At 53.2% G+C, this 25,946-nt stretch overlaps 1 protein-coding gene across 1 annotated transcript in view; it reads right to left on the bottom strand.

Annotated features, from left to right (window-relative positions):
* PTPRS (protein tyrosine phosphatase receptor type S) overlaps positions 1 to 25,946 on the bottom strand; it is a 128,648-nt gene that overhangs the window by 18,502 nt on the left and 84,200 nt on the right. The window contains exons 8-22 of the mRNA XM_058821107.1: positions 25,098 to 25,679; positions 24,151 to 24,284; positions 23,857 to 24,001; positions 18,166 to 18,471; positions 15,231 to 15,424; positions 14,768 to 14,794; positions 12,808 to 12,925; positions 9,920 to 10,510; positions 9,150 to 9,247; positions 8,764 to 9,017; positions 8,326 to 8,419; positions 7,169 to 7,384; positions 5,509 to 5,666; positions 4,754 to 4,765; positions 2,976 to 3,088 (exon numbers count right to left, since the gene is read on the bottom strand). Coding sequence (XP_058677090.1) covers positions 2,976 to 3,088; positions 4,754 to 4,765; positions 5,509 to 5,666; positions 7,169 to 7,384; positions 8,326 to 8,419; positions 8,764 to 9,017; positions 9,150 to 9,247; positions 9,920 to 10,510; positions 12,808 to 12,925; positions 14,768 to 14,794; positions 15,231 to 15,424; positions 18,166 to 18,471; positions 23,857 to 24,001; positions 24,151 to 24,284; positions 25,098 to 25,679 — 3,042 coding nt within the window. The remainder of the gene's footprint in view (positions 1 to 2,975; positions 3,089 to 4,753; positions 4,766 to 5,508; positions 5,667 to 7,168; positions 7,385 to 8,325; positions 8,420 to 8,763; positions 9,018 to 9,149; positions 9,248 to 9,919; positions 10,511 to 12,807; positions 12,926 to 14,767; positions 14,795 to 15,230; positions 15,425 to 18,165; positions 18,472 to 23,856; positions 24,002 to 24,150; positions 24,285 to 25,097; positions 25,680 to 25,946) is intronic.

Raw genomic sequence — 25,946 nt, 5'->3', positions numbered from 1 at the left:
GGGTGGCCTCTGCTCCCTGGAACAGCTCAGTGCCAAGGAGCAGGCCCTGCCACAGCTGGGAAATCACTTTTTCCCCCTGAATGAAAAGGTGCTCGAATGGCTCTTTCGGAGGGGGATCAGCAGCTGCAGCTCCAGTTTCTCTTTCCCTGCATCGCAAACAGCAAAGCACAACCCCCCAGTGACACCAGGGCACAAAAACAGGGGACACTGAGGACACTGAGCCAAGCAGCAGCCATGGAACATCTTCCACGAGGGGAAAGGCAGCCCTGGATCCTCCTGGGACAGCGAGGGCTGGATGGGAACCCAGCTGCTCCCCTGTCCTCCAAAGGGCTCTAAGGGGGAACTGTAAAACTGGAAGCACAGTTCAGACACACAGATGGCACAGAAAAGGGATGAGATGGGCAAACACCGCAGGAACACGGAGAATTCGGCAGGAAAATCAAAAAAATAGTAACAGGAACGGAACAAGAATTGGAAAGGAAAGTGGTAGAAGAGGAAAATAATAATGGGAGGGGGAAAAATGAAACCAACAGGAACAAAAACACACAGGAACTAACTTTCCAAGTCAAACTCAGGGTCACTGAGAGGGCTGCTCAGACCAGAATCTGCAGAAAACAGTAAAAAATAAATAAATAAAAGATACACTTTTGTAAAAATTTCATGCTAATTAAAAAAAAAAACAAAAAACAAAACCAACATAAATCTAAAGAGGAAAAGAAAGGTATTTTTGTGCTGATTAGGACAGGATATCTAAGGTGTGCTATGCTTTCCCCTCTCTGAGCTGCACATTCCCACTCCCATGTCCCTCCTCTGTTTTGATGGAGATTCCACCTGGGGTCACCTGTCTGGAGAAGAGCCCACAGGCCCCTTCTGTGCCACAATTTATTGAATTTAAATGCCTTTAACTCAGAGAGCTCCTGTGGACTCTTCCCCTACAAACTGCACCACAACCACCAACACACTCCAAGCTCATTTTCCCATCCATTTCCATTTTCACCCAATGTTTCCGAAATTCTGTGGGAGGCAGGTGACCAACTCCCCCAAATCCTTTAAAACCTTTCAGTGCTTAACAAATGATAAAGCAGAGTAACACCAGGTGGGTCAGCTCTGGCCAGAGAGACTTGGGAAGGAAAGCATCTCCTAAAGGCAGAGTGGACACAGGCAGTGTCTTTGGGGATCTGCAGAGCTTTCATACAGGTCTGGGTGTCTCAGGTACCCTTTATAAACCTCCCAGAGCCAGAATTGAGAGGTACAGCACGTCCAAAGCAGTGGGGTCAACACAAGACTGACTCCATCCATCCCATTACCTGCTGGAAGCACCCTCAGCTGACTCTGCTGTCCTGTGGCACACAGAGAGGGAAAGACATGGACCAGCACTTCCAGCTGCTTCTTGGCACCAAGACTTTTTATTTTTATCTCAGCAGAGTCTTTTCATCTGAGGCAGTGCAGCTCCTTCTCTTGGGTCTCCCACCTCCCTCCACCTGGAGCACCCACAGGAAGCACCAGACAAGGGCAAAAACCCCCAACAAACCCAGACAAACTGCTGAGCTGCAGCTGGGAGCACTCAGAACATCTCCAACACCTCCAGACTCTCCTGCAAGAGCTGCTCTAAGAGCTGATTTACCTGTGCTGGACCTACCTGTGCTGGACTGCTGTCCCTGCAGTGAACCTGCTCAGCATTGCTCCTAAGCCTGGGCTGATCCCAACAGTGCCTCCTATCTCATTTTGATAAGAGCCCCTCAGCTCTTATCAGTGCTTCCTATCTCATTTTGATAAGAGCCCCTCAGCTCAGCCCTGCCTTTGTGCCTCCCCTGCTCTCTGTCCCTCCTGCCAGCCTCACCCTAAGGGAACTGGACAATGCTAAGGACAGGACTGGGATGGGGAAACAGGAGCTACAGAAACATTACTAACGAGCATAAACAGCAAAAAAAAAAAAACAAACAAAACAAAACAAACAAACTGAAAACAACAGCCAGCCCCCAAAAAGCACAATAAATTCCCTTCCGAAGCCTCGAGCACCAGGAATTGGAGGCAGAGGTGTGGACAGGCTCTGGGTCAGCACGGCCACGTGTCCCTCGGGGTGTCAGTGGTGCTGCAGAGGTGCCATGCAGGCGGTGGGACATGCGTGGACGTGGGGACACGTGTGTGCAGGAGGGAGGAGCACAGAGCTCAGCACTGTGACACAGGGCCAGGCTGGACAGCTTGGAGCAGCCTGGGGTGGAACTGAGCGGCCTTTAAGGTGCTCCCAAGCCAAACCAGCCCGGGATTCCATCACAGCATCTGCACCAAGTGGGGAGCAGCTGCCTCACCTGCTCCAAGCAGCTCCTTTCCCCTTGCACAGCCCAGGGGCAGGCCTGGCTGCCTGCAGGAGTGGTTTGGCAGCAGAGAGCACCAGTTCCAGGTGGGGCTGGAGCACTGGGCAGCCTGCCACACTCATCTCCCCATCCAGGAGCTCCCAGCTGGGGCACAGGGCAGCACTGGCACAGCCATGGTGTTTGCAGCTCAGCCCAGAACGCACCAATTTCTCTGGAAATCCAGGAAAACCCTTCTTCTGCCTCGCCAGCACTGGGCATAACCTGTGCAAGGTCCTTGAGGATGCCAGCAAAGGTGGATCCCAGCATCCCCACTGAGTACAGACAGGGTTGGATCTCCAGGCAGTGCCCAGGGGCAGCTCTGGCTCTCCAGGCTGTGCCCAGGGGCAGCTCCAGGCAGTGCCCAGGGGCAGCTCTGGCTCTCAGGCAGTGCCCAAGGGCAGCTCTGGCTCTCAGGCTGTGCCCAGGGGCAGCTCCAGGCAGTGCCCAGGGGCAGCTCCAGGCAGTGCCCAAGGGCAGCTCTGGCTCTCAGGCTGTGCCCAGGGGCAGCTCTGGCTCTCAGGCTGTGCCCCAGCAGCTGCAGGCAGGCAGGGAGGGCTCAGGGAAGGGCCAGGTGCCCCCTCCTGCCTCCCCAGCAGGTCAGGCTGGTCAGCAGCAGGTTACCTGGAGTCTGGAAGTTGATTCTCCTCATCTCCACGGGGTCCTTGGGGTGGTGGGGGGCAATCTCAGCGTTGTTCAGGAGGCACTTGGTCCGTGGCTCTGAATCTTTGCGTTTGCTTCACAACAAAGTCAGAAAAGAAACAAAAGAGACCAGAAAGAAAAAGCAGCTTAACTTCCGGGCCTTGAGGTCTCAGCTACCCGTGTTCAGGCACGAGCAAAGCTCCCACAGAAAAGCAAAGGTGCAGTCAAGGGTGTAAGGAAATAAAACACATCAGAAAAGGGATGAGGTTTGGAAGCTTTGCCAGGGCTATGTTTTAGGGGCTCACAATGGCCTGGGAGCCCCTCAGCATCTTTCAGGTAAGTCTGGAAGCTCCCCCTTCTGCCAGCAGCAGCACAGACTGGCAGCCAGGAGCAGCTGAGGTGCTGTGAACTCCCACCTCACCCTCCCTGCTCAGAGCAGCCTCCACTGAACTCTGCAGAGCAAGAAATGTTCCAATCTGGCCAAGCCACTTCCAGCCTGAGAGCACCAGAGCCAGCAGAATCGTTTGGAAAAGTACAGAATCTCCTGGCCATGACCTTGGGTTTTGAGCTCTGATATTGCTGTTGGCTTGTTCAGGAGCCCTCAGAGCTGCCCTGCTGCAGGCAGAGAAGTCAGAGCAGCACTTTTCAATCTTCTTTGAACTGCAGAACCCTAAAAATGTGGGTTCAACAAACAGTGTAGACACATCCTCTCCCAGCACAGCTGTGCCTGCTGAGATCCACCTCTCCCTGCCAGGCACCAGAGCCTGCTCCAACCCGCCAGCTGAGCTGCACATGGAAGTGCTTCCCAATATATTTCCCTCCAAATGGCTCAGGTTAGCTCAGGCAGCTGAAAAAGTCTTTGCTGACCTGGCTCATTCTCCTTGAAGAGAATTTAGAAGCAAAGCCCAGTGCCGACCTAAAGATGTGATAATTTCTTGCAGAGAAGCAGCGATGAGCTGCTGGGAGCTGAACCTCTGCAGAGAGCTGAGAATGTGGCCCCTATCCTGAGGTGGGAAAGGTGGTCCAGCCCTTCCAGCAAGGGGCTGTGGAGCTCCTCACCTCTCCTGCTCAAGCCTCCAATCATATGCCTGCAGCAGCAATGGCAATCACTTAGGCAGACAGGAGGTTATTCAGGACATTTTGAGCTGTCTCTTGATGTCATTAATAGTCAGAAGAAGTGGTCTGAGCCCTGCCAGCACTGCATGGGGCAGCATTTTGGAATGACACCACTTTGCAGTTTGGGTTTATTTTTGCTGCAGTTCTGAAGCTGCTGTTAACAGTTCATGGACTGAACCCATCAGTGAAAACTCTTCCAGCCTTGGAAATGGTTGGGGAAAAGTCTCATTTCTGCAGTCATAAACAGACTCTGTCAGAAGCCCTTGGCTGAGGGGCAAGAGCAGCTTCTGCCACAGGACAAGGCCAGGCCAGCTGTGAGAATGCTGCTTGCACTGTGCCAGGGGCTCAGGACAGCCCGTGTGGAGCAGCCAGACATGCAGAAACCCACTCTCACCTCTGCCTGCCACACAAATGAGAGCTGCTCTGCTCCATTAACCAGCACTTGATGAGCCATTTACTGTCACTGCTGCCCAACCTGGGGAAGGGCCGTTTCATTTAGGAATGGACAAACAGGAGAAAGCTGGGCTTGCTTTGCTTTTTCTGCCCCAATTCAAACATGGTCCCAGCCCCAACAACACACAGCAAACACTGCTTAACACACAGCAAGCAAGAACCCGAATAAATGGCAAATCTGGTGCTCTTACCTGTCTGGTTTGCTGTCCAGGAAAGCAGTAAGTGGAGAGAAGAAAAGAAAAATGTTCAGGTTAGAAAGGACTTGCAGAGCTAAGGGGAGGCATTTGCTCAGCTCTAACCCTGGCAGCAGAGGTGGGACCAGCAAAGATCACCCAGCCAAAGGGACACCAACCAGAACCCCTAAGCCCCTGCCAAAAGCAGAGATGGAGCAGGGCTGGGAGAGCTCCCCCCACCCTGGGAATGAGCTGTCCTAGCTAAGGACACCTCTGCTGGCCATTGTCACCTTTATTTACTTTGCTCAGCCCCTGCTGTCCCCTTCCCTTGCCCTGTGTGTGCTCAGGGATCCCCAGCTCCCATCCACGCCCCATGAACTGCTCAGAAAGCCAAGGGAAAGGGAGACAAAAAGGAGTTTTCCTTTTCTCTCCTGAAGAATCATACCCTGTTCCTGTCTCCCATCTCCAGCAGGAAACCAGTCTGAGAGCAGTGGAGGTCTGTGCCCAGGGGTGCCTCCCCTGCATCCCCCAGTGCCCACAGGGAGTCCTGGCACACTCAGTGCCCAAGGGAGTGTCTGTGGGACAGGCACAGCTTTCCTGGGAGGGCACAATCTGCAGCAGCAAATCCCTGCTAATCCCTCCTGTGCTGGGCACACTCTCCCATCCCTGAGCATTTGTGCCTCAGGGAAGGATTTCCCCTCATGAGCAGGACAGAAATCCCCTTTAGGGCCCTGGGGACACTCAGAACCATCTCAGGGGTGAGCAGCTCTTACTTTTTGTAGAGCAGGATGGCGATGACGATGCAGATGATGAAGACCACGGCCAGGACGGGCCCAATGACCCAGATGAGCCCCTCCTCACCATCAATGATGGGCTGGGGGTCAGGGTTGTCCAGCTGGATGGGGTCAGAGAAGGGACTGGCAGCATAGGTCTGTAAGGCAGGGAACAGGGTGGAATACAGCTCAGAGGTGGCATGGGACTGAAGAGGGCCAAGCACAGGATATTGCACAGGAGGAACTGCTGGAGAGGGTGTGAGCTCTCTGCACCACAACCCAAATGCTGACAGGGAAAAATGCCCTCTTCAGCCCAGAGAAAATGCCCTGTTCCTGGGCATCCACATGAGAGGTACCTTCCAATGGTCCAGTGAGACAGAGCATGGAAAGATCTCACTCATGTGAGGCTGCAGCCTGCCCTGTGTCTGTCATTCCTGCTGCTCCTGTTCCAGCACAGCCCCGAGCCCCCACCACTGCCACAAACACACAAACACTGCCCAAGCTCTCACGTAACCATCTGGATTTTGACAGTCAGAGGGGATTACAGAGCAAGAGGGAAGGGATTAAAACAAGAATTAACGCTTGGTCTGGTGACTGAGAGAAAACAACGCTGACAAATAAATACAAAGTAGTAAACCACTGTGTGTGTCCTCTGCTGCCTCTTCACTGAGCTGGTTCTTGAGGAGGATCAGAGACACATCCAAACCCTTTAAAGTCCTGACAATGGATGAATTCCCATCCTACCCAGGAACTGAACAGCACAGAGAACTGGCATGGCCTGCTTTGGGAGAGCAGCCAGGGATAGGACAGGAACACGGGCTCTGGGTCCTTGAACTCCATCAGCTCTGAGCAGGCTGGAATGCTGCTCCACACGCAGGAGCTGCTGTGGATCCAGGCCACTGGGAGTGAGTCTGCAGCACCTTGTTCTAAAGCAGAAATTACCTCAAGCTGCAGTAATCCGATTGAGAAACCCATTCAGGAGCGTGTCAGCCTAATCCTTTAATATCAAATACACAAGTAAATATTTATTGGGGAAAAAAACCTCTGAAAACCCTTAATTTCCAATAGCTCCCTGCTACAATTCCATAGGGGGATTTAAAAACAACAAAGTATTAGGCTGTTTCCTATTGTGTGTGAGGGAGGAGGCAGGTAAATATTAAAATAGTTGTTTTCATAAAGCCAAGTACAGCCCCAGTGAAAACAGCAGAGATGCTGAATTGGTAGACAGAACTTGTAGTTTTTCATTTAAAAATGGAAATCTCTGTGCTTGAAGAGGAACTCTGCAATGCCCAGAGTGTGACATGCTCTAGGAGCAGGATGTCTGGGGTCATTGCTCTGAGGAGTTAAAGAACAGCCTTTAAAGGAAATTACTGTTCAAAAAGGGGTTTGACCCAGGGCCCTCTGAACTCTGGTGCTGTTCCTCCCCATTCTGGACTCCAGTCTGGAGCCACAAGTGTGCAAGGTCTGCCCACAACAACTGGGACAGTCACAGCTCCTCTTGTCCTCTTGTGCTTGGAAGAGACAAATGCAGGCACAAGCACAAGCAGCTCATCAGGCACAAGAGCCACAGCTGGAAAGAAAAAAACCCCTCCAGGACGCCAGGAGGGCAGCAGGGCTGGGGCAGGGAGCGGAAGGGCTGGGGGACCCAGGCAGCGCTTACAGCCTCGGGTTCCTGCAGCACAGCCAGGATGAAGAGCACGTATTTCTGTCCTGGCTCCAGGGCTCTGTTCTCAAAGTTGTCGTAGTGTTTCATGTCCCCCAGGATGAAGTGGGAGGGCAGCGAGCGGAAGCGGGCGGCGATGTAGGGCCGGGGGAAGTCCAGCTGCCGCGAGTGCCGCAGGCTCCGGCGCCGCAGCCGCGCGATGTCCTGCACCAGCTGTGGGGAACAGAGCACCTGAGAGCCTGCACGGGGGCAGCAGGGAGAGCCAAACCCCCTCCCAGCCTGCGCTCCCTGGCTGCATGAATGAGGAGCACAGGTACCCCAAATCCCCCTCCCAGCCTGGCTGCTCCCTGGCTGCATGAATGAGGAGCACAGGTACCTCAAAATCCCCTCCCAGTCTGGGGAGCACAGGTACCCCAAATCCCCTCCCAGCCTGGGGAGCACAGGTACCCCAAATCCCCCTCCCAGTCTGGGGAGCACAGGTACCCCAAATCCCCTCCCAGTCTGGGGAGCACAGGTGTCGCAGACATTTCTCCACAGAAATCCTTTCTTTCAGATTTCTGCGTCTTCGGGAGGCCAGAGGCCCCTGAAGAGAAGGTAAACAATTGTTATCAGCTGCTGGGGAATGCAACAGGAACACCTTGATTGGCTCATTTTCTATGTTTATAATTAAGAGCCAATCACCAGTTCAAGCCAGGGGACTGAGTCCTTGGCCACAACTTTGTTGTGGATTCTTTTCTATCTTTTCTTAGCTTAGCTAGCAGCTCTGCAAACCTCTCTCTATATTCTTTTTAGTATAACTATAATGTATTATATCAAATATTAATAAATTCAGCCTTCTGATCAAGAAACAAGATTCACCGTCTCTCTCTCACCAGCAGTGACCCACTCAGGTCGCTGTAATACACAGGTACCCAAAATCCCCTCCCAGTCTGGGGAGCACAGGTACCTCAAAATCCCCCTCCCAGTCTGGGGAGCACAGGTACCCCAAATCCCCCTCCCAGCGTGGCTGCCCTGATGAGGAGCACAGGTATCCCAAATCCCCCTGCCAGTCTGGGGAGCACAGGTACCCCAAACCCCCCTCCCAGCCCTCAGGTCCCCATCCCATTCCCGCTGTTCTCTCTCCCCGTGCTGAGTCCAGCTTCAGCCACACTCACCTCCTCCAGGTCCATCTCCTCAGGGCTGCCCAGGGGGTTGAGGAACTGTCCCCCCCGGGACTTCCTCAGAGGCACCACCACAATGTAGAAAGCTCTAAATGTTGGCAATGACAAGAAGAAACAGAAGGAATGAGCCATGGAAGAAGGGAAAATACGCTGATGTGAGTTTGCCCAAAGTGCCCCGCTGGCTCGAGGCCCTTATTCTGCATTCAGCACAGCTGCTGTTCCTGGAAAGAGCTGGGCTCAGTGGCAGCCCCACGTCTCCTTGTGCACTCCCTGCACACTTCTTTGGCTTTCCCTGTTAGTTGTGGAACAGTCAGGAAGGCTGGAAATGCAGGGATCACCCTCCTGGTACTGCCCCTGGGGGTTTCCAGCCATCAGGGCTGACCCCCAAAACACAAGCTGAGCCCCCACCCCTGCAGTTAAACAGAAACCTACTGGACAGGCACAGAGCTCTTCACGTCGGGGAGAATCACCACCACGTTGCCATCAGCATCAGGCTTGTGGGTCACCTCTGGCTTCTTGGACAACATGTCAGCAGCAGTCCAGGCTGCCACGTTCTGCTGCAGCCCCCCCATGCTGTTGCCCTGGTTCATCAGCACGAAGTTGTAGAAGGTGCGGGGCCTCAGGTGCGTGATGAGTTTCTTGGTGGTCCGGCCGTCCACGTCGACGTGCAGCCCGTTGTACTGGATCTGTGGGAGGGGAGGAGGTTCTTCCCTGAGCAAGCTCCTTCCTTCCCATCCCTTCCTTGTGCAGGGAACATGGAGCACCCAGCCCTGAAGAGCTGGGGCACACGTGGGGAGAAACTCCTGCCCTCCACTTGCCTTGTATGGGGTAGGAGAGTTGTAATTCTCAGGGAACTCCCAGCTCAGGAGGACAGATGTCTTTGTCACCATCTTCACCTTGAAGTTTTTGGGTAAAACTGCAGAGAAAAAAGTGAGGAGGAAGGGGAGAAAGGAGAAGAAAAGGCAGCAGAGGGAAGGAAGAGCAGGAAAGAGAAGGAAGAGAAGGTCAAGTGCTGGAAGAGGGGCCTGCCAGGCTGGGTCTGGCTGCGGCTGCAGGAACTGAAGGGATTGCTCCCGCCTCCACTGTGCTTGAGTTTTGCCAAGGTCCATCTCCCAGTGCTCCCTGTCCCTGTGCCTAACCCCAGCAGGGCGCGTGGCTGTGCCCCCACACTCTGGGCCTGGGTGGCTGCTGCAGGAACGAGGTGCTGCCTGGCTGAGCATGCTCAGGTGAAGAAAAACCCATCCCAGGTCACGGCTTGAGGGTTTTGGCTTTTTTTTTAAATTTTTGCTCTTTTCTTTTGGCTGCTTGCAAAAGCTGAAGAAAATGCTCTTCCCACCTGTAGAGTGACTGGCCCCCCCCTTCAGGTGCCAGTGACAGGAGGTGTCCGGACTTAACTTAGAAGAAAGTGGTAAAAGGGACTTACCTGGCCCAAGGCAGAGAGGAGCGGAGGGACTGAGAGTGACACCAGAGTGCTTTGCATTTACTCACGAGCCTGGCTGAGCCCGGCCTGACCTCTCCAGCTCTCTTGCCTCCCGGCACCAGCCCCGGATACAAGGGGAGAGAGGGAGGAGAAACCGGTGAGTCCTACCTTGGTCCAGCTGGAACGTCCGATACTGGACGGTCGGGCTGTAGGGCCCGGGGCCTTTACTGGTGTGAGCACGGATTTTAACGTCATAGGCGGTGTTGGGTTTGAGGCCGTTGAGGGTGTACGAGTTCTCTGGGGAGGGGGGCAGCTCTTTTTCCAGCAGGTTCCCGGGAGAACCGGCTTCCCGGTAGGCCACGGTGTATTTGACGATGGCGCCGTTCCTCTCGGCCAGCACGGGGGGCAGCCAGCCGAACTGCACCGACATGGACGTGACATTGCTGGCCTCCAGGATCTGGGGGTACCCCTTGGGGATGTCCTCGGGGGTGCTGAGTTCCTGCACGGCTTCCTCCCCGAAGCCAGCCCGGCTTTTCACGGCCAGCTTGAAGACGTAGGTGGCGCCCTTGTGGATGCTGGTGGCGATGTACTTATCCTCCAGAGCCGAGAACTCCAGCGTGGCCAGAGGGGCCACGTCCTTGCGGCCAAACTGCAGCCGGTAGCCCAGCACCTGGCCCTCGGCGCCCAGCGGCGGCTCCCACTTCACCAGCAGGGTGTTCTCCTCTGTCTGGTGCACAGACAGGATGGGCTTTCCTGGGACTGGCAGAGAAGAGAGACACAGGAGCTGCAGGGACTCTTCAGCTCCATGGAACCCCAACTGCTGCCACCCTGTACACCCTAAACAGTTTGGGAAATGAGGAGCACTGCCAACATGTCAGCTGTGAGCTGCTGACACATTGCTGAATTTATTTCCTTCCCTTTGTTCGGGATGTGCACAGCTCCTCCCCTGTCCCTGGACCACTCACCCTCCACCACTGGGAAGGACAGACTCAGGAGTCAGACTCCCAGCCTCCTGTCCCAGTTGCTTCCCAGGGCAGGGAATAACAAACCTGGAGTCTCCAAAGTCCCAGCCTCCCTCCCTCTCTCCATTACACAGCCCAGCTCATGCAGAAAGAGCCTGGAACAGATTGGCCCAGGCTGGGGAGTCCAGAGCAGCTGAGAGTGAAGCAATGAAGGATGGAAGGAAGTCTGGGCAGCCCCAGGTCCTGAGCAGCAGGCACAGGGCCAGCTCACACGGCTGGCAGGCAGCTCATCGCCCACTTGGGTACAGAAGGAAGCACAGGCAGAGGAGCCAGAGCCCAAAATGTGTGTGAGGCAGAGGGCAGGGAGAGCTGCTGCTCTCTCTGTGCTGCTCCTCTCCTCTGGAGGCAGGGAACTCACAGTGCTGGTGCATTTTCAGTGAGCTCCCCCACGTCTGGGGGTTCTGGGGAGCTCAGCAGTGCCATGTCTCTGCCTAATGAGCCCTGGCACTGGCTGACTGCTAAGCAAGCCCACAGCCACAGTTAAATGACACGTGCAGGCCCAGAGATCCCCGAAGCCAGAGAAAGCAGAGCATTAATTCCAGCAGCTCACGCGTCATTGACACTCAGCTCCACTATTAGAGATCTAATTTCCTTCTCTCCGCCTTGGTGTTTCTCCTGGTTGGACAGGAGGAGAGAAATGGAGCTGGGAGATGTCCCACAGCAGGAGCCTGACCAAGGGGTGAGGGCTGGAATGCTGGAAGGAGGGAGCAGGGCAGGATCTGAGAGGGTCACACTGGGAACTCTGCCTGACACCTCGCTGGGGATGAGGGGCTGTGTCTAAAACAAATCCTGCATTCCTTCCAAAGTGCCAAAGAATGGCAGGGAGAGCCAGCCTCCTCCCCTGGGAATGCCTAAGGAACACATTAAAGAGAAAAAGAGTGCCATTACCTTTATGTTTCAGTTTTTATCACAAACGTTACTGTAATCAGCTGAGCTTGGAAGTATTACATCTGCACAACAAATATTGTTTGGAATAAAGGTGAGAAGAAAGTTCAGAGAGGGAGAAGTGTTTTATTTTGCAATTGGTTTGGACAGTAAAGGAGAAAATTAGATGTATTACTGTATTTAAATTCAGCCCCCAGCCCTGAGTGATAAAGAAAGAAATCTCTCCTCTCGGAAGGTGTATTGACTCAATACTGCAAAGAAGGTAAGAATGTTACAGAGCCATTTGAAAGATTTTTTTTTTTTAATAGCTATTTCAAGTCAGGGGAAATTGAGTTTTGGGTAATAGCTGCTGTGCTGGAGAAAACATCCCTCTGTGACTGATCACCTGCACTGCAAATCCTAATGGAAGAGATGAGGGAGGGTGACAAGGGAGAGTGACAAGGGAGCCAGGCAGAGAGAAAGGCTCCAGGAGAGGAAAACAGAGAGGCTGGGGAGCCTCAGGAAGAAGGAAAGCAGAGAAGCTGGGAGTTAGTGAGGAGAAACATGGGCAGAAGGAGAAGAGGGTGAGTGAAGGAAAAGGCTTTGGCTGGTATGTGCAGGCAGAGCTCAGAATCCAGAAATGGGAGCCAGGAAAGGTCAATACTGTCAGAGTTTCTCCCTCCAGCAGTCCTGAACATGGAGGATGTACACCAGACATGGTACCAGAAGAGAAGAGTGGGCAGGACAAGCACCACTGTCTGCCTGCTGCTCCTCAGGTCTTTGCAAATCGGCACCCTGAGAGCAGAACTGTGCTGTCCCCAGTGTACCTGCCTGGGCCACCTGCAAAGCTGCAGTCTCTCCAGTCCTTCTGATGCACTGGAATTTACAGCCCAAGACACTACAAGGGACAAATTCATGCTCTGTTGTGCTTCTGGGTGTGCCTGGGCTTTCTGAAGCACTGGACAGAAAATGGTGACATTTGGTGAGGGCTGCATGTGAGGAATGAAGGGGTTTCTGCCGCCCTCAATCTAACTTTGCCTTTGGGGCAGTCTGGCTCTTGCTGCAAGTCTGTCCTTTGAGAAGGGAGTGGGATGAAAGAAGGTGAGGCTGGAGAAGCCCCTTGGCTTTAGGGAAGGGGTGAATCCCACTGGCAGAGGAAAAGGCTCTCACCTGCACCCTTGGTGGTGACCACTTTGGGTTTGCTGCGGGCACCATCTCCCTTCATGGTGTAGGCGGCCACGGTGATGGAATAGGCAGTCTCGGGCTGGAGCCCAGCAATGATCATTTCCTGTTTGCCAGATGCCAAAGGGAAATCGTGTCAATATTCAGGCCCACACCCAAGAGCAGCCCTCTCCTCCTGGCAGGAGGCTCAGCCCTTTTCCAGCATGCAGGAACACCAAATCCAAGGGCACGAGACACTCTGGGGCTTCTGTGGGAAGTGGCAGAGGGGGAGAGCCCCGTTCCCCTGGAGAGGCACTCACAGCTCTGCAAACACAGCCTGGCTCTGCAGGGCCCTGTGCAAGGCAGCCTCCTCCAGATCTGCCTCTCACACATTCCCTGTCTTCACACAAACCACTTCAGCATCCAAATGCCGTCGCTCCCTTCAAAGCTTTCCTCTCCACTGTGCGGCCTCAGAGGAGGCTCAGAGGTTTCAGGGAGATTACATTTTTTTTTTTTTTCACCATTACCCCTCTCTTCCCTCCTCAAGAGATATTTTTAATGCTTTCATAATATTAAAGGGATTGCTTGAATGCAAAGTGCAAGACGACACATTCTGCTCACGCTAAAGCTCCCTGCTAAATCCCACCCCCTCCTTCCCATCCTCTATCAGCCTCCCCACACCTGGCTCCCAGGAGCTTTTGTTGGAGCACTGGCCTCAAGAACAGCCCTTCCCCAGGAGGGATGCAGCCTTTCAAAGGGCTGTGTTGGAAAAGGAACACCCGTGCTAAATCAAACAGGATGACAGCACATGCAGCAGGGTTTTCCCCAAGGCCCCAGAAAGGAGGGAGATGGGAATGTTGTGCATGTTTTATGGCTTTCCCCTCTCCTCACCCCTTCGTGCATTCAATATTAAGTCTCAGGACAGCACTTGGGAAGAATTTGTTAGTCCTGAAAATAATTATTTCCCCTGATGGTGAGCTGGGAGTGGAACAGCAGAACTTTGGAACAGTGGGATTTTGATCAGTGACTTTGGAGGCAGGGACAGGTCTGGCTCCTGGAAGTCAAGAAAATTGTTCTGCTCTCACACCTGCCACTGAGCTTTATGAAGATTTTAAGAAAGGGGCTTTGTCTCTCTGAGATTCACTCTCCATCCCTCAAAGGGAGGCCCCTCACTTGTGCAGGGCATTGGCAATGCCCAGGAGACACAAACACCACCAGTTTAGTTGCGTTTTATCTCAGAACTCTGCCATTCCAAGAAGAAAAAGCTTTCTCCTACTTCTTGGTAGCTGTAGGATTTTAGAAAACATTTATCATTTTAGCAGAAATAGCAAATGCCAAACAGCCAAGCTGATTTTAAGGTACTTCAAAAGGAAAAGCACCAATAATGATTCAGTGCTTTGCATCAATGAGTTTCTAAGAATCTCAGCCCTTTGAGAGCACAAAGCATTTGTTCATGCTGTGGTAGCTCGGGACTCATGGATTCTGTGCTCCCAGTGCTTCCCAGGGTATCTTTTCCAGACACAGAGGTTACAAAGCAGCCCATCTGAGCTCCCTGGCCGGGTGGAAGGCATCCCTGCTCCTGGCTGGGAGTGGAACAAGATGGCCTTTAAGGTCCCTTCCAATCCAAACTATTTTAGGATTCTCATCTGTTCAAAGCAGTCCCAAATTCAATATGCCATCTGCTTCCCCGCGGAGGAGCAGCAGACCCATCTTTCCTTCAGAGCCAAAGGGAAAACCCTGTGGGATTGCTGCGTGCTGACAAACGACACGATCACAGAGGGGCACAGAGCAGTGACAGGGAGGGGACAATGCATGGGAACATCAAAAACAGGCTCTAAAACAGGCACACTTGCACTGCAAAAAAACAAAAACAAAAAAAAAAGGAAAAGGAAAATATCACACCACAACAGGAAGTGGGAGAAGGGAAAAGGCAGAACCAGCATGGGAGGATTTTGATGTTTTTACTTACGTATTCAGCAGTGTCATCTGTTTCCCACTGGGCAGAGAACAAGAGAGGTTTGGCACGTGAGAATACAAGAGGGGAAAGAAGGGAAAGACAGAGACACAGCATGAGGAAGGAGTCCCTGAGCAAGCAGCCACACAAGGTCAGAAGTTACCAGGCAAGCATGAGGGAAGAAGTAGAGTGGGAGAAATTAGTAGATTCCACTGCGGCCTTGGCCTGAATTAAAAGACTTCCCAGACACAGCAAGGATGAACGGATGGATGGATATTTATCTAAGTGCTGGGACAGCAGCTCATACTCTTCCACAGCAACATTGTCTGGGAGCACAAATGAGAGACAGAGGTGCGGCAGAGACACAGCCACACCTTGTCCCATATCCCCTTTTGGCCCTTCAGCAGGATCACACTGCCCAGAACAGCCACATCCCCTCTTCCCCAGCCTCCCGGGGCTGGCCCAGGTGAGCCCTTACCTGGGCATCAGCCAGCATGATGTCCTTGATGTGGGGCAGCCCCCTGGCCTCGCCGTTCTCCATGCGCACGTAGTGCACCTGGTAGCCGCGGATCTGGCCGTGCTGCCGGCTGGGCACCGGCGAGCGCCAGAACACCTGGATGGCCGAGGAGTTGAGCACCTCCACCTCCACCTTCCGTGGAGGAGCGCTGGGCACTGCAGGGAGGGAGGGAGGCAACCAGGGGTTCTGGTCATCGGGTGTTGAAATTTGAAAGTCTCTTTTCCCAGCCCGGCACTTGAAGGAGTCAGAGCTCTTCAGTTCTCGGTCTCAAGGTTGTTTATTGTTCTTTACTGATAAAATTTTTTCTCCTGTCCTGCTGAGGTCAGTTTAGCAAAACAGCTCATGACACTCTGCCTGCCCCCGGGTGGTGTTATATCTTTATACTAAAAACTACAAATACAATGTTTACAATTACTTCCCAATACCTATCACCTGTGTTAGACAGTGAGCTTCTACTCTAAACCAATCTGCAAGTGCCAACATCACAGCAGAAGAGGGAGGCCAAGAAGAAGAAGGAGAAATGCAGGACACTCTCAGATCCCTCCATCTTGCCCTCTGGACCTCCATTCTAGAAACCCCAAAATCTACTTTTTCACCTCGTGATAAATTCACTAGCACTCTACCTAATTTTTTGTGGCTTGCAGATCTTCATCTAAGGTTGGTAACTTGCTCCATGGGTCATAATCAAACCCACACAGGGGCATTTTGGGCTCTGTGCCAGGGTCCCTGAGACCCCTGGCAGGGGTTCTGACTGCTCAGAGGGATTTCCTGGGTCCTGACAATTGGGGGTCTGCTGGGAGCCCATCCCTGCTCCTCTGGATTTGAGCTCTGGGAGACCTGAGCACCTGAGCATCCCATCACCTGGCACTGCCCTCCCAGTTCTGGGGGATTGTGAGGGTCTGTGGGACCTGATCTGCACGGCCTGGACACAGGGATGGTGTCACTGTTCAGAGCCAGCAGAAGGCTGAGTGGCATAAAGCACACATCTTTACTTCAGACTGCTCCTTTTATACAGGTAGACCTGATTGGTCATCTAATCAATACATTTCACCTGATTGGCTAATTAACAAGACACCCATCTATAAACAATCTTATGAGAATAACCAGAAAACAGCTATTAGGAAAACAACACCTGTAGGTTGTTTTTAATAATAAGCTATCATTGTTTATCTCCAGCTCCCTAAATTCTCCCAATATTATTTGAGGTCCTACCCTCACATTGAGGGTGCTCCTCTCCCTTCATGCACCCATTCATCATTTTCCCTGGTTTTATTTTGTTGTAGAAATACCAGGAAAAGTCAGGTCTCTGAGTGGGGCCACTGAACTGTTGTCACTCAAGGTTTTTGAAACTTCAACAGATTCCTCCTTTCTACAACTGACAAAAGCTCTGAGGTAGTAACAAGGAATGTGTGGGAAGAACTCTTTAAAACATGTGCTCTCAGGCACAGAGTGGGATTCTTGGGGCTGTCCCATGCAGGACCAGGAGCTGGACTTGGCTGATCCTTGTGGGTCCCATCCAACTCAGGATATACAATGATTCAAGTCCTGGCAGCAAAGGTTTTCCTCACAGCAAAGGTTTTCCTCACAGCAAAGGTTTTTAGTGCCTTGGCTGCTCCTGGCTCAGTGAGAGCATCTTTGCAGAGGGAGTGGTGCAGTCAAGACTCAGAGATATTAAGACTAATCCAGGGGAGGAGAACCCTATAGACCCCAGTGCTCGGATGGCACCTGAGGATGGTGCAGTCAAGACTCAGAGATATTGAAAAAGACCCATAAAATACAGGGGAGAGGAACCCTACAGACCTCATAAATGCAGGGGAGGGAAACCCTACAGACCCCAGTGCTCAGAGAGCACCAAAGGATGGTGCAGTCAAGACTTGGAAATATTAAGACCCCGTAAATCCAGGAGAGGGGAACCCTACAGACCCCATAAATGTAGGGGAAGGGAACCCTACAGACCCCATAAATGCAGGGGAGGGGAACCCTATAGACCCCATAAATGCAGGGGAGGGGAACCCTATAGACCCCATAAATGTAGGAGAGGGGAACCCTATAGACCCCATAAATGTAGGAGAGGGGAACCCTACAGACCCCATAAATGCAGGGGAGGGGAACCCTACAGACCCCATAAATGTAGGAGAGGGGAACCCTGTAGACCCCATAAATGTAAGGGAGGGGAACCCTATAGGACCCATAAAATACAGGGGAGAGGAACCCTACGGACTTCATAAATGCAGGGGAGGGAAACCCTACAGACCCCAGTGCTCAGAGAGCACCAAAGGATGGTGCAGTCAAGACTTGGAAATATTAAGACCCCGTAAATCCAGGAGAGGGGAACCCTACAGACCTCATAAATGCAGGGGAGGGGAACCCTACAAACCCCATAAATGCAGGGGAGGGGAACCCTACAGACCCCATAAATGTAGGAGAGGGGAACCCTATAGACCCCATAAATGCAGGGGAGGGGAACCCTATAGACCCCATAAATGTAGGAGAGGGGAACCCTACAGACCCCATAAATGTAGGGGAAGGGAACCCTACAGACCCCATAAATGCAGGGGAGGGGAACCCTATAGACCCCATAAATGTAGGAGAGGGGAACCCTATAGACCCCATAAATGCAGGGGAGGGGAACCCTATAGACCCCATAAATGCAGGGGAGGAGAACCCTACAGTCCCAGATGGCACCAGAGGATGCCGGGTCATGGGCTGATGGCACCAGGTGATGGGGTGATGGCACCAGAAGATGCCGCACAACCCAGATCTTCAATCCCACTCCAGCTCTGGCCTGGCACCACTCAAGACCCACGGGAAGAGCCTGCCTGTGGGACTGCTGATGGGAACAACCCCCTGCCGGGACAGGAACCCCCCCAGCAGAACCCAAACCCTTCTCACTCACCATCTTCATCCGTGCGCACGATGACCGGCGAGCTCTCCGGGCCCGGCCCCACCTCCGTGTGAGCCACCACGGTGACGCGGTACTCGGTCCACTTCTCCAGGGACTCCAGCAGGATCTGACTGGTGGTTGGGGGGATATCATTCACCTCCTTTAGCTCCGTGTCCTCCGAGTCCAACGCTCGATAGTGGACGCTGTAGCCGGCCAGGACGCCGTTCTGGCTCTCGGCCGGCGGCGGCCGCCAACTTACCAGAATGGCGGTGGAGCGGGTGCTGACACATTTTACATCTTGAGGGGGGGCGGACGGTTCTAGGAGGGGGGGGGGGAAAATTCAGGAGCAGGGAGAAAGGGGAAAGAAGGGGGAGGAAAAAAAAAACAAACAAAAGATGGGAAAGATAAAAGAAAAAAAAAAAGGAAAATGATAACAAAAAAATCTAAAATAAAACGTACGAAAGTTTGGTTTAGGAAGATAAAATTAAAAGAGAAGAGAGCTTTTTTGTTGTTGTCTTTTTTTTTTTTTTTTTTTCCGAAATGAAGAGAGTTTTTTTTTTTTAAAAAAAAAAAAAAAAAAAGCCAACAGAAATTAAATGGGGCATCAAAACTGAAATGGTGTAAAGCAAAGGACTAAACCAGCAAGCGGGCCAGCCAAGAGGAGTCCTGCTGCTTCCACTAAGCTGGCACCAGCTACACACCCAGCTGCACCCTATAAAAGCCCTTTCCTTTGGCTCCCTGTTTTTACAGCAGCCTGGCAAATCCTGCTCTGGCTCAGAAAGCACTTTCCAACCTCAGTCTCTGGGATCTTGAATTTCTTTGAAGTGATCTGTGAAAATTAAGTAAGAAAAGCAAATCTTTTGCCAGGAGGCTTAAATTTAAGAGTCTGTACCTCCAGATGGAAGTGATTACTTGTCCCCAGACTGAAGGAGGCCAAATCCCACAGTGGGAATGCCCAGGACACTGCCAAGCCATGGTGTTTAGAGAGGAGGGTTTTGAGAAAGCACTTGCAGAAGGAGGGAGGCAGTGGGTTTGGTGAGGTATTTGTGTATTCAGGGGATTTTCCAAAGCAGCAGCAGGTCTCATTCCCACTGCACTCTCTGCCTGAACTACACCAGGGTGTTCCTGGGAGAAAACCTTGGGAACTGTGGCACTACCCAGGCACCTTCTCAGGGTGGCAGCAGGAGGGTGACCAGGAGGTGGGGAAGGTGGAACCCACAGCTCTCCCTTAAAGCTCCTCTCTTCCATCCCCTGCCCTGGGCAGGAACAGCTGCCACCATCCAGGGGGCTCCTTCCTGGCCCTGAACACTTCCAGGAGATAGAACACACTTCTGCCTGTCACTGTGGACAACTGATCAGCACGGGGAAGCAGAGTGTGATACATTCTCAGGGCAAATCAATAAATCCAATATCACCCAACTGCAATAAAGAGCTTCTAAGTCTCTGCAGACAGGGCAGGAAACTGGGGTGGACTCACAAGCCCCCCAAGTAGCAGTAGATCAGTTCTGGTCACTGCTTCTCATTCCTCTGATGCTCTTTTTGTGAGGAATGATTGTTTTCAAGCCTCTTACTCCCATCCTTGAGTCAAACCCAGATGTTTAGGCCCAGTTTGCCTCGAGGATTCTGCTAAATCCAGTCCCACTGAGCCCAGCTGGCACTGGAGTGAGAGACACACAATTCCAGGAGCCTCCAGGAGACAGAGGGAAGTGGCTTTTCAAAAAGGGCAGAGATAATCCTTCCACTGCTGTCTGAGCACTGCCCAGTAGGACATTTTGGGTGCTTTCCTTCTATTTTTATGCACTATTACTGTCTTTAACCTGGCAGAATGGCTCCCTTCTCCCCAGCACTCCCAGTGAGGAGGCTGACAAGCCCTGGCCATGGCTGGCCACGCAAAACAACACAGAAGATGTCAAATGAACCAAACTGAAAGGAACAAACTGGAAAATAAACGTAAATCAAGCCAATAATTTGAAACAAAAAGAAAAAAAAAACACCAGAAAGGAAATCATAATAATAAAATAATACTGATATAAAAAAGTGACTCCTTCCAGAACATTCCCAGTCTGTTTACCTACCTTCCATGCTTCAACTGCTAACTTATAAGACTTTCTTACAAGAGAACAAGAGGAACTGAGCTACGAGGCCAGACCAAGCTCCTGGTGGGTTTCTGCACATGACTGGCTTTTAAAATGCCACTCTGCTCATGATGATCCCCCCAAGTCCTCCCCCACCAGCAGAACCCCAGCTACTATTGCAGAAATGGCAATTTTGGACCCCAATCTGTTCTCTTTTTGCTAAACTGTCAGCACAGAGAGCAGGACAGCACGTTCCCAGTGACAGATCTCCTTCCCTCTGGCTCTCTCCATCTGCTGTGATTGCTGCACCACCTCTCCAGGACAGAGGTGCACTGCTCATCCCATGTCCCAGAACCAGCTCAAGGATGGTTTCAAGGCATGGAGGGACAGACTCAGCCCTCTCCCACTGCTGCCATGGTGCCATTCCCTTCTTGTTTTTGTCCTCATCAGAGGCTGGGCATATTAAAATCCACCTTTCCCGCTTAGCTCCAGCCAAAGCCACCACAGCTGAGAAACCCACTGCAGAGAGGGTCTGACCTGACCTACCCTTCATCCTGCACCTCATTCTGAAAGCCCCAGAAGCAGAGCTCAGCTCCAGCTGGCCCTGGGCTCACTGTCTGCGCTGCCACGCTCGCTCACTCACCCTCTACGCTCCAGCACAGGGACCTACTGAGAGGCCCTGGGGTGAGGCCTCCTTTTGGGATGGTTTTGCACTTTCTCTGGTCAAAGAGGCAGGGTTGGGGGTGGGTGATGGGGGAGAAGGCCCAGGTGCTGCCTGGCGCCCTCCCCGTCGGAGGAGAACAGCCAGGGGTGCTGGCTGGCCACGCTGGACACGCCTCTGGGAGCTCATGGCCCTGTTCCCTTCACAATCCAGCCCAACCTGTGTGACCCTGGGGACGCTGGGGACAGCGCCAGGAGCCCAGTGCCACCAACCCCAGCGGGGCTGCGAGCTCAGCTCTGCAACCAGCCCCTCCCTGGGCTCAGCCAGGAGCCCCCAGGCAGGAGAGCTCTGCCTTGGCCTGCTGGCTGGTCCCACCAGCCTTTTGGGACCCCTCCCCACCCTCCCAGGGCTCCAGGACATCTGGGAGTGTGTGCAGAGCCACCAGCGGTGAGCCTGCAGCCACAGGGTGGACTGTATTTGTGAATCTGCTTGAGACCAGCCAGTACTCACCTGAGCTGCACCTTTTACATGCTTTAAAGTTGACTGTCCAAGCCACAAGAATGACCCTTACTGACCTTGCACAATATCATGTTTTTTAACCCTTTAGGTACCATAGACTTTGGGGATTTCATTCACTTGGTGTTCTGTGAGGAGGGGGACAGGAGGGAGAGCGGAGCTACGTGGGGGGAAATCCTTCCTTGGGCAGGAACAGAGGGTGAGAAAGGCCCATTGTTCCTGTACACCTGCACGGGCAGCCTCACAGCACCCACCCTGCCACCCCTGCCTGCTGAGCACGCTTTGCCCTCTGGAATTTCCCAGTGGGAGTGTTGCCAGGGAGCCTGGGAAGGTCATGGCTAACCAGAAAGGACAAACCAGCTTCTCCCAGCCATGAGAGTCTGTTTTGTTTGTTTTACAAGCTATGTCTCTGGTACTTGAAGAGTTAAAACCCAGCTACTTCAAGAAGAAAAAGATACTTTACCTTTAGTTTAATGGATTTTACTTGGGTTATGATGCTCAGGAGGAGCCACCCTGGCAGGGAGGTGCAGGGAGGGGATGCCACATGCGGGTGGGTGCTGAGAGGGGACAGCAGGAGCAGAAGGCAGAGCAGGGAGAGGCTCTGTCACTCCAGGGACAAGATGCCACCGTGGTGTGACATGGCCCAGCCAGGGAGAGGGACAGCAGGGAGCTGGCTCATCTGGGCGCAGGGCATGCAGGCAGGCAAGCAGAGAGCAGAGAGAGAAGAAAGAAGAGGCATGGAGCAGGCCAAGGAGGAGCTGAACGGAAAAGGAGCTGAGGAGGGAAGACACAAAAGCCTGTCCCGAGCCAGAAGGTCTGTGAGCCGAAGGATGTCACCCGGAGCAGGGAGAATTGACTCGTTCCTCCAACAGCCAGCCAGGAAAAAATGTTTCACCGTGTTACAGGACACTGACAGCTCCCAGCTGATGTTCTTAAGAGCATTAAAATAATGAGACTCTCCCCATGAAAGCTGAGCTACAGAGAGAGAAATCCGTCCGTGTTCTGGGCAGATGCCAAGTTAGAAAAAGCCCCAAAGCTTTCCCTTTTCCCAGATCCCCTTTCCCTCACCCTTAAAGGACAAATTTTCACTGAGGCCTACTGCCACCAGCTGCCACACCCCTCTTCCAGCTTGTTTTATTGAACCAGAAAGCACAAATCCCAGACCATCTTTGCCTCCCATCCCCACAGGTCTCAAGGAGAGAAACCCCTTGAAAAACAGAAGCAGAGTGTAAGTTTAACACTTATTTTTCAGGTCCTTTCAGTTCATTTCCCCCACCCCACAGAGATGCTCCCTCTGACAGTACCACACTGGGATCAGAACCAGCAGATGTGCAGCAGAGTCAGGAAAGGATTTTCCTATGAAACGTAGAGAGAGTATGGAGAAAAAAAAAAGAAAGAAAAAAGGGGAAAAACATTTGAAGGAAAGAAAAACCAAAAAAATCTTTGAATGGAGTGGAGGCCTGAGAAAGCCCCAGTAAGGAATTCTGTCTATGCAGAAACAGACTCCCCTTTCTTCCCACTCCTCAGGGGACAGAAAGAGAAGGAGACAGGGAAAGGGAGAGACAGCAGGATGTGACAATTAAAAAGCCCAGCCGAGAGCCTGCTGCTCCCCCTTGTTAGGGACTCTGAGGGATGGGAGCAGGGCTCTCCCTCCTCACACTGGTGACCAGAGCCACTTCTGAGTTAGTTCTGCTCCCGGCTACTCCAAACTGCAGCAGAGTGATTTAGTAGAGATGAGAGGAGACAGAAAACACAAAGAACAGCTGCCACAGCCACTCATGCAGTGAAAAAACACCTCATTTAAAAGCAAAGATCTGTGAAAAGCCCAGGTTGAAATATTGCCATCCAGGGTTATTGTCCCCAGGGCAACAGCGAAGGGAGACAATCCATTAAACTAAAACCAGCACGTTTTTAGTTGCATACACTCCATCCTGGTGTCATCAGCCTCCACAGGGCTCCTCTCTTCCGCTCTGCTGGAGCCCAAACGGGGCCATTCCCAGAGCTCCAGGCCTTCCTCCCCTTGGCTGTGGAGGTGCTCATGGACAAGAGCATGGGGACTGCTTCCCCAAAGGTTGGGGAAAGCTGGGCCTGTGAACAATCACCTTCCCTGCTCCTCTCCCTCCCTCTTCCCCTTCCTGGCAGCGCTGGGCTTGTGTGGGACAGGCTGTGGCTGCCATCCCTACCATCCCCTGAGCATGCTCAGCACCATGGCCAGCATGGCCACCACGAGAGGACGGTGCTGCCCAGCCCCAGCACCCCAGAGCCCAGCTCTGCTCCTGGCTCACGTCTCAGCTAGCTGGAGCGGTGAGGGGAGAGGGCAGCAGCTCCCAAAGGTGTCCCCCCCCTCCCTGGAGTGAAGTGGAGCCCCCAGCTCCGCCCCCCTGTGCCCACCATGTCTGGCTCCCTGACCGTGGTGCCCTCAGAGAAGGGTGGGAAAGGAGAGACACCTACTAGACTGCAAGGTGCGCTCTCGGACCTCCGGGGTGAAGGCCCCCAGCCCCAGGGCCGAGCGGGCGGCCAGCCGGAAGACATACTCAGTGTTGGGCTTCAGGCCTTCCACCGTGAACGACGTCGTGGGCTCGAAGTTCTTCAGCACCTGGGGGTGGGCGAGGGGGGAAGAGAAAAATAAACCCAAACAACAGGCAGCAGAGGTGAGGCCTGCCCAGAGACACTGCCCTGCTCCCCTCGCTCCACGGTAGGGCCGGGGAGCTCCTTGGTCCCAACCCTGCTGCACTTTGGGCTCACCTCCTTGCTGTGGTCTCCCTCCTTGTAGAGGAGCTCGTACTTCACTATGATCTCCTGGCGTGGGGGGCTCCACGACAGCACAATGCTCGTCTCGGTCTTGGCTTCTGCTCGGAAGTTCATCGGCTGCCCGGGAACTGGTACAGAGAGGGAGCCAATGGGGCACAGGAGGCAAGGTGAGAAACAGGAGAAACCACATTAACTTGGCTAATTTGGAGGCTCATGCCCTGTTTTCTTCAAAGCCTGTGTGGGAAGAGCACGTCAGCAGCAAAATGCCACACTGCAGCGTGGGCAGGTCCTGCCTCTAAAGCTGTGGAGTTACATCCCACTGCAGGACTCCAGTGTGAGCAGAGCTGCTAGAGATGGAAGAATCCCAGTAGATCATATGCCTCTTTCTCAGCAGTGCAGAATACAACCCTTCCCATCAATCCCAGTATTATAAGATTCTGGAAGGAGGAAGCCCATGAGCAGCCCATTGAGGGCACAGGGTTTCCTCCCATACCCAAAGCCAAAAATGTGCTGGGTGACAGCCCGTGATAAAACACCTTGTGCTTGCAGCTCAACACATAAGGCTCATTCCCCACTCATCTCTGACAAAGTAGTTCCTGGGTATTTCAGGTAGAGTTAAATTGTCACTACTACGTGGGCACTTTTACATCTGTTAAAGACATTTAGAATCATGGAATGGTTTGGGTTGGAAGAGACCATAAAGCTCATCCAGTCCCATGGGCAGGGACACCTTCTACTATCCCAGTTTGCTCCAAGCCCTGTCCAACCTGGCCTTGGACACTTCCAGGGATCATGGTGCAGCCACATCCTCTCTGGGCACCCCGTGCCAGGTCCTCCCCACCCTCCAAGTAAATAATTCCTTCCCAACATCACATCTAAACCTCCAAATCCAACCAGCAGCTCTCCTTCCCACAGCCCAGCTCAGCCACACAGGTGCTCACCTCCTTGCTGCGTCTTAACCTGGATGGGATCGGACAGGGGCCCGTCCCCCACGGAGGTGAAGGCCAGCACTCTCACGGTGTAGGTCTCATCCTCCAGGAGGCTGCCCACGGTGGTCAGCAGGCTGTCATCCACGTTGTGCTTCTGCCAGTTGCTGACGGGCTGCTCGGGCTCCATGGTGTAATAGACGCGGTAGCCGCGGATCTGCCCGTTGGGCTCCACCGGTTCCTCCCACTGGATGATCATGGTGGTGCTGCTCAGCATGCGGCCCTGCACGTTGCGGGGGGCGCTGGCAGGGGCCTGCTCCCCCGTGCGGGTGACCACCGACTCGCTGGGGGGGCCCTGCCCGATGCTGTTCACTGCAGACACCCAGATCTCGTACTCGGAGTTGGGGCTGAGCCCCCCGATGCTGTAGCGCGTGGTGGTGATGTCCTCCTTGATCTGGTAGGGTCCGTCCTGGCTCTTGGACTTGTACTCAATGACATAGTAGGACACGGGGTCTGGGTTGCCAGAGTCCCAGGTGATGGTGATACTCGTTGCTGTTGTCTCTGTCACCACTGGCGTCCCAGGAGCCTTGGGAAGTGCTGAGAATCAGGAAGAACAGGCATTTAAAAAAAAACACAGATGCTGAAATGGCACCTAATTGGTCTGGTTAGGGCTGCAGGAGCCGGAGGCACAGCACCAATCCCAGCAGCTCAGGGAAGTGCTGCTGGAACGTGAGGAACCTAGTTATCCACTCTATTATCCTCCTTAAACTGCTCCATCAAAGGCAAAGTGTTCAGCTAAACATCTGGAATCATCAGCACAGGCTTCAGCTGCACATCCACCCTCGAAGGGCAGGGAGGGAGAGC

The sequence above is a fragment of the Ammospiza caudacuta genome, chromosome 28 (assembly GCF_027887145.1).
Source record: "Ammospiza caudacuta isolate bAmmCau1 chromosome 28, bAmmCau1.pri, whole genome shotgun sequence".
In the NCBI taxonomy this organism is placed as follows: Eukaryota; Metazoa; Chordata; class Aves; order Passeriformes; family Passerellidae; genus Ammospiza; species Ammospiza caudacuta.
The sequence above is the reverse complement of the archived record's forward strand: the minus strand, read 5'-3'. Positions and strand labels throughout refer to the sequence as shown.